This window comes from Daphnia pulicaria, chromosome 11 (genome assembly GCF_021234035.1).
Source record: "Daphnia pulicaria isolate SC F1-1A chromosome 11, SC_F0-13Bv2, whole genome shotgun sequence".
Taxonomy (NCBI): Eukaryota; Metazoa; Arthropoda; class Branchiopoda; order Diplostraca; family Daphniidae; genus Daphnia; species Daphnia pulicaria.
In genome coordinates, this window is record NC_060923.1 from 4,441,766 (window position 1) to 4,449,567 (window position 7,802).

General features: G+C 42.5%; 1 protein-coding gene across 4 annotated transcripts; it reads right to left on the reverse strand.

The window, feature by feature from the left end:
- Nucleotides 1–1,220: 1,220 nt before the first annotated feature.
- Nucleotides 1,221–5,945, reverse strand: LOC124315068 (transcription factor SPT20 homolog). Of its 4 annotated transcripts, none has more exons than XM_046780416.1 (12): nt 5,558–5,945; nt 5,154–5,483; nt 4,769–5,095; nt 4,396–4,682; nt 4,028–4,325; nt 3,813–3,956; nt 3,424–3,744; nt 3,039–3,354; nt 2,716–2,969; nt 2,443–2,640; nt 2,205–2,372; nt 1,221–2,133 (listed from the first exon to the last, which is right to left on the reverse strand). In XM_046780416.1, the coding sequence occupies exons 1-12, from the start codon at nt 5,666–5,668 to the stop codon at nt 2,047–2,049; spliced, it is 2,841 nt and encodes a 946-aa protein (XP_046636372.1). In that variant the 5' UTR covers nt 5,669–5,945; the 3' UTR covers nt 1,221–2,046. The 4 variants fall into 4 exon arrangements, with proteins under 4 accessions (XP_046636372.1, XP_046636370.1, XP_046636373.1 ...); XM_046780414.1 differs by having other exon boundaries at nt 4,396–4,685; XM_046780417.1 differs by having other exon boundaries at nt 2,458–2,640; nt 4,396–4,685; nt 5,558–5,943.
- Nucleotides 5,946–7,802: the final 1,857 nt, after the last annotated feature.

Consider the following 7,802-nt stretch of genomic DNA (forward strand, 5'->3'; position numbering starts at 1 on the left):
GCGACAACCCTCGCCAATTTCATTACGCAGAAAATTATCATCCTATATAACAGTCAGGAAGAATGATTTAACTGTCCAAGTATTCCATGTAAAATGACACGGTCTTGTCTATGGCTTACCAATACATTTTTTATGGTCTAAACGGGAAAACGTGAAACAAAAAGGAGGTCAACTAACCTTATATAAACACTGGAGAACCGGTAGAATCATATGATTAGAAAATGTAACAAATCATTTTTGAAATGCTTTTCCCCATATAGAGCCAACGATAAATTACTTCCAGGAAAATTAAAACTCGGCTTAATTGCATCTTGACAAAGATATACTCTCAACTATTAACAGCCCGCAAGGCCTTCGCCAAGCAGATGCGCTCCGGCGTTGAAAGTAATAACAACGGATCACGTAATATGCGACCCGGCGTGTGTAATAAACAATAAAGGCACGACTATCTAGTAGTTCTTTTTGCTTAAAATCTCCAATTAGTTTCATTAGCGGAGCATCATACCCCGCTTTGTGTGAGTGCTAATACTTCTGGAAAGGAAAGTGGTACATTAATTATTAGCACGTAGGTGCATGCAAGTGACCTTTGTTCTAAACTGCAAACTTAATCGATTTAAACAACCATTTCACAGTCTGCAAAGTTCAACGCAATCGTCAAAATAGGAGCGAATGTTTCCAGGGATCGTCTCCTACGCTCCCGGCACAAAATAAAATCTTCGATCGGGTTGCACTCTTTTGTTTTATTATTACTACTATTACTTGCTTCCCCTTTACCTTCTAGATTGTTTGCGCTTGATCCATCGTAAAATGGATTATTCGACCGCCAGCTGCGTTTGAATCTGACCGTACAACAGCCATATGTCTGTGATCTTAAACCCTTATCTTTGGGTTGCATCCAATCTAACCATGCACGTACGTATATAGCGGCGCTCACCAGCTGTGCGAATTATTACCGTACACTGTGGCCTGGCTAGATTGTAGCCCAATTATGGGCGGTTGTTTGCTCCCTGCATCCACGTAATCACATGCCAACAGAAACTAGCGGGCGATTCCCTATAAATATAATTTGACCTTCATCGGATTATTTACTTTGGTGGCTTTATACTCGATATCCGTGCTACAGACAGTCGCTTGTTACTACGGGGGGATCTCGTGAAATTCAACCTGCAATTTGGCCTCCTGATTATTATTTCATTGCACTTGGTTTAGAAATATACCTGTTGCTGTTTGTTGACGTGTATTGGATAGAAAGTTGGATATGATTTTCTTGTTTGGTTTCATTCTTTCATTCAAGTTTTCTTTATTTGTAAGGCCCTAAGAAAAAAAAACCACGGTTATGTACGCTTGCGTTTGTTTGTGTGTAACAATGTAAAAAGGGGGAGTAGTAAACACGGGGGGGATGGCGTCAAATCAAACCCAAACGAAATTACAGAACACGGAAATACGGAAGGACAGCACAAGGAAAAGAGAGAAAAGAAAATGTAACTGAGAAATGAGCGATATTGTTTTGGAGAGAAATGAAGGGGGGAAATGATGAGGTACGGTTCATATAAATTTGTAACATCCGACTCAACAAGGTAATTGGTGGGGTTTCAACCACCACCTCTCACAAGTAATCTCTGTCTCCCTCTCCCTCCACATTTCTCTGAATTTTTAAGTCTTTTAATTCGTGACAAAACTGTTGGGTGCAAAGTAGAAACATTCTCGGATCGACACGCAGAGATAGAGAGAGAGAGAAGAAGACAAATAATGAGAGGTGATGAACAGAGAGAAAGGTCGGCTATTTTTTTCTCTTTCCATTTCCAGCTTTTACGATAAAAACAATGTACAAGGTTTGTTTCTGGTTTTTTTTTTGTTTGTTTTCATTTCAATATAAATAAGGAGCATTTTGTTTTAAGTGACGATTTTTTTTCTTTCCGGTAACGGCATGACCGGTTTTTTGTTTTTCAATTTTTCGAGGAAAAATGGTCAACTGTCAAGAAGAAGAAACAAAAAACAAGAGAGAGATAGGCGGAAGGCGAGAGCTGCCAAAAGAAGGGCGCAGGGTTAGCTGTGGGGCGGTTTACTCTTCTGTTTGGCGGCCATTTTCTGCTGGACAGTCATTTGCATTTGGCGTTGCAGGGCCATTTGCAACTGCGCAAACAAGAAATTAAATATTAACTTGCTGTGCTGCTTAGTCATTAAAAAAACAAAAATCAATTCACCACCTGCTGTTGGGCCAGTAACGACCCAGAACTTTGCCCACCGGAAGACAACTGAGCGACGCCAGCACCGGTCGTAACCGCAACCTTCAACGGTTGAGCCTGGGTCCCATCCTTGGTTGCAACGTTGCCCATTAACTGCACGCCTGTAGCCCCGCTAGCATTCGGAATCTAATAGCAAAAAGATCACGAAAATTATCGACTGAATTTCGGACCAGATAAGAGAGATTGGTGTTGTAACTGAGCGTGTGAGCACCTGCTGGAGGACGGAAAGTGGGATGCTAATGGGTTGGCCAGTACCACCAAGACTGCCTGCAGTTGTTAGTCTGACGTTGCCCATCGTGCCGGAGGTCGTAATGGTCGTACTACCTGCCGTACCAGAATTGGAACTGACAGCCAGCGAGAGTGAGAGTGGGACGGCTAATCCTGGAATTGATACCTGGAAAAAGAAGGGCAATATTAAATGACTTGAAACTATTTTTTTGCAAAGTACACACAATAAGTACACACACACCTGTATGCTTTGTAGTGTGGGGAGATTGGCGACAGCACCTTGTACACCCGTCAGGTTAATACTTTGCACATTAAGGTTGTTATTGCTCATGTTCAGGCCTGGCTTGATAGTGTGCATTTGATGATGATTATTATTTAAGGCATGGACGATCGGTTTACTGGGCGAGGACTGTTGTTGCAGCCGTTCAAGCAGCGAAGGTAAATTCTGGCTAGTGGTCACATTATTAGCACCCGGACTATCAGCCGAAGGCGTTCCTGAAAACCAAACAAAAAATATAGTCAAAACTAGTCATATTTTGAGAATCCAAAAAAGTGCAGTAGTACCTGCTAACAATGCCGAAAGGGCAGGTACCGTCAGACTAAATCTCTGTGTACCCCCCGACCCATTCACTGCCACTGTTTCCGTAGTACGTTTGACTACTCCAGTCGTTGACGGATGGACAGCAGGTCGGATAGTACGGACAATCGTAGCACCGGCAGTCGTCTGACCAATGGCTTGGCTGTAGGAGGGTAAGACAGGTGCTGCAACGCCACTGACAACTGGCCGGACTACCTGCCCCATCAAAATGGTATTGCCACCGCCGCCGCCAGCCACACCAGCCGACCCATTGGCACCGGCATCAATAGCTACAAATTTTCCCTGTAATAAAATCAGAAATATTTTCAAATGCTTCTGTCAAAATGAAAATCTTAATTTCATCGTTTTTACCTTGCCAGGGGATATGTTGGGAGGTAATGTCGTCACTTTGGAGTTTGTCAAAAGAGCAGCTAGAGCAGTGGGACGCACGTTACTATTCGGCCTGAGTTGTGGCTGCTGGGCTTGTTGAAGGCTAATGGATTGAGTGACCAACTGGACATTCTGTCCCGAACCGGCGGGCCCAGATGCCACTGTCATCGTCGTTGAAGGTCTCACAACGGCAGGCGTTCTGAGCAAACTCTGCTGCTGTTGTTGTTGCTGCTGCTGCAACTGGTGGTGATGACCATTAGCCATAACAACGTTGGCGTTGAGACCAACCGCTGTGGCACTAGGCTATTTTTAAAAGCGCAAAGGTTACACAAATATCTATGTGGTTAATATAAGAAAAACGTGATTTGTACCCTTATTGGCTGTGGCTGTTGCTGCTGATTTGAGGAAAGTAGGTTTGTAACTAATGAGGCGATGGCCGGTGAGACCTGGCCAGACTTGAGGCTCTCTAGTAAGGCCGTTTTGGTAATGGTACCCGATGTTTGATGGTTCTCCGTCTGATAATAGAAATTTTAAGCACATAAAATAATTTAAAAACAAATCTCTCTTGATAAACTCGAATATATACCTTGATCGGAATTGGCTGCGTTGCATTTGTGGGTTGAGTCTCTGTTGCATCTTTATTAACGGGCAATTGTTGAGCGACTGAAGGTTGTTGTTGAAGCTGCTGTTGTATCAGTTGCTGCTGTTTCTCTTCCTTTTCTCTGAGTCGTTCCTTCTCCCGCATGCTATGAGTGTACATGACTCTGGGTGGATGGCCTTGAACTTGATGGGTGATTTTAACCGACTTACGGCCTTCTTCCGTAAAGATCTCCGTAAACTGTTGAATGTAACGATTGACATGTATCCTTGAACCCAAAGTAAACCTGCGTTTGTACAAAATAAAATCATTAATAGTGGAAAAATCGATATTGATCTGCTTAGCTGGGAAATTACATGCAAGATGCACCGCCTGTCAATTTCCCGTCGCGGAAATCCCGATCAACATAAAGCTGACCCAGAAATTCTTCGATGGCCGGTCGTTGAAGAATTGTTAGACGCACTAGGTACACTCGTCCATTTACCCGGTCCGTCTCGTACAGGTACTCTTCGCACGGTATCATGGAACAATCCCCCGTTTCTTTGGGTCGTTCCAGAGGTTTAGCTAATCTCAAAACGTCAGAAACGTCAAGTTGGACGGACGAAGTTGATGACGATGGCAAACCGTTTCTGTCTTCTTGTGGCTGCTGAAGGAAAGGCGCCAAAAATTAGTAAGCAGAAGTGGTAGAAGGGCAAAACTTGAAATTTAAATATTATTGCTACTAAATACCTGAAGTATTGGAGGTATTCCTCTTCCCAACAAAGATTTCTTTTTGAGAAAATCGTGTAGCTTAAAATCGTTGTTGGGACTTTGACTGGTTTCCGTTTGTTTCCGCTTTCTTCCTTCACTCCATCTTCTTCTAGTACGACGCAAAGCCGTGCTATGCAATTGTTTCGCTGTGCTGTCTCTGTTCATTGCCAACTCCCCTACAGAAGGATTTGGATTCAAGCACAGGGGTTCAGCCATGGCCATGCATAATATGCTTTCCAACTGGATCAATTCTTCTGATCCCCATCCTTGTTCATGACAGATTTGTTGAGCATCTGCCAATATAGTCTAATAAAAGAAAAAACATTAAAATCAAATAAATTTAAAAGGACGCTAATTAACATACCTGTGGCGAAGGCTTGAGTAAAACATTCCAAGATTGTTTGGAACCACCTCGAAGGTCTTTCACTTCCACAAATACACAACCGTCATAGAAAACATCAGCTCCTGCTTCTTCCAGCAACTCAACAAGGACAGGAGGAAGTTGTTGGCTTTCTATACAATTGAGGAGCTCATCTTCTTCATATGGGATTCGTGCAGTTTCGTTCTCCAAGGTATTGTGTATCTTCAAGGCAAGAGTGTATCCTTCATTACCAGGGTACAAAGTGATAACCACTTGATTGAGGGATTCTCCTTGTACAAATCGGTCCAACAAGTTGACAGAAAGTTTGACATCCTAAAAGTAAACCATAACATGAGTCTTGTTACCACCAGGGAATCAGCAAAACAGTGAATCAGACAACTGAATACCTTGTATGCATTTTCGGGGCGCGCTTTTTCATTCTGCAGCCGCGAATACTTCTCCAGAACACTAGGAAAAGAGGACTTGTCATTCTTGAGCTTGGTGATGGAATTTTCCATGCTCAACGAATCCTCAACACATCCGAAATCCGGTTCCCCAAGCTCGACCACGGTCCTCGCAACAAAACACTGTACACTGCTTAATCACATTGAAAAACCAACGGACTTTTTGAAACCAAGGATGAAGTGGAATACACTTTCGACCAGAAACGTTATCTATTTATGGTTCTGTTTTTTTTTCTCTTTCTTTTCATTAGAGAAACTCGGAAACCTGCATTTAGATGTACCTATGTTACTAGATGGAGTAAATAGTAGTCCAACTTCAGCGTTGCCGGATCGCCTGTCAAACAGCAGTCACGCACCACGCCGACAGCAAAAATAAAAATATGCCAACCGCCTTTTTCAGTGGGGATTATACTACTTTCAAAAAAAAGAACGACCTTTTGAAGGTTTATTAAGAAATCTATTCATTCGCCTTTCTTTAATCAATTTGCATTCATCATTGTCCCTATAATCTGCTTTAAATAATACTCACACAATTGATGCATATTGAAAATAATTCAATTATCCTTCCATTTGAAACCCGTCATTTGAATAAATAACAGTGGACCACTATCTATTTGATAAATTTTTAATTTCGTATAAAAATAAAAATCAAGAAAATTGATTCCGATCTGACAGCCTTCAAAATATGCATCGTTTATTTAGTTGATGGTTTTTTTCGGTGTATGTTCTATCGATCTCCCATTCGAGTCAGAATAGGATCCGATGCTACGCCGTCATATATAACGGACGAAGACTTTTGTTTCGTTCTTATCCGTTGACACAAATCTTCCTACAGACTACACCCAACAGCCCTGCCCGCGACTACTCTGCCCCGATGTTAATAATACGCCGGTTCCAATTGACGTCATCAAATTCTGTAAAGACGCACGAAAAAGACCATCGAGAGCGGTGGACTTTGGGCTAAAATGTCAACTCTTACGTGTTCCGAACTTGTTTCTCCGTGAAAACTTTCTGAAATCTGTTAGACGGTACCCAATCGTCTAATGAAACGACAGAGAGCTCTTAAACGCTCGTCCCTTTTTTGACGTTCAATCGAAAGTGTTGTTGGCTTTTATATAAAATCTGATTGTTATCGACTGCACTTTCTTTAACAATGCTTTCAGAGAGCTTGAGAAAAGTGGTGGCTGTGCACGGCGCCTGCGCAAAAAGCCCGTCCTGTTTGGTCCCCATAAAGAAAAGTAAACGACTGAGCAGGTTGCAGTCTTCAACGAGCCAGACGTGAATCGGATTCGACATTCGTCACAATTGTAGACACACAAATCTTGTCCCATTTAGCAAATAAAAATCTTGCCATCACTTGAAACATCTCACGGGAAATGGGAGCCATCAAACCGAGGTAAGCTTTACTCTTTCTGTCACACATTTTGATTGAGATTTGAGAATGATTGAACTATATTCACGATCATTGTCCGATAGAGTAATATTGATTGGCCGATATGAATTATCCCAACCAAAGTCACAAATTGCAGCAATTTTCAATCAGTAATTTTCAATCAGTAATTTTTCTGTGTAAGTGGTCGTATGCACGGTGATGACGCGTCCAGATAGAGCGAGCGAACCGATCAATAAACGAGCGCCAACATGGCCACCACCATTCCTCCCCTCATCATCCGCCGCCTGTGTGTGTGTGTGTGTCTGGGCCCACATTTGTTCCCTACACACACAGCATACATATCGTTATATAAAAAGTCGTTCACACAACTGTTTTTCTGTTGTGTGTTACCCGCCCCTTTTCTACATAATTCAGCATCCGGTGAAGACTTTTCTTTTATCCGTCAAACGAGATTAACGTCTACTTCCCACTCGATTGGCTCTGTTGCGAGAGTTTAAGATATTGAATTAACCATTGTATGATACGTAAAGTGTGTGTCGAGGGACTAAATACGACCTCATTAACATGTTGGCTGATGAGGGAATTTGTGGCCTATAAAACTTTTTGCGTGTGTGTTATTTAGTCCCAAGTACTAACTTTGACTTTGTAATGGGCCAAAAACGGCGCTGGTGGGGAAACAGGTAATCGATAGTCGACGCCGAAGGAGCTGCGCCACTTGCGCGACTTTTTTGCAGCCTCCTGCAAATAAGTGAACAGAGGAAGCGGAGAGGGTGAAAAGAAATATCAAATAGAGCG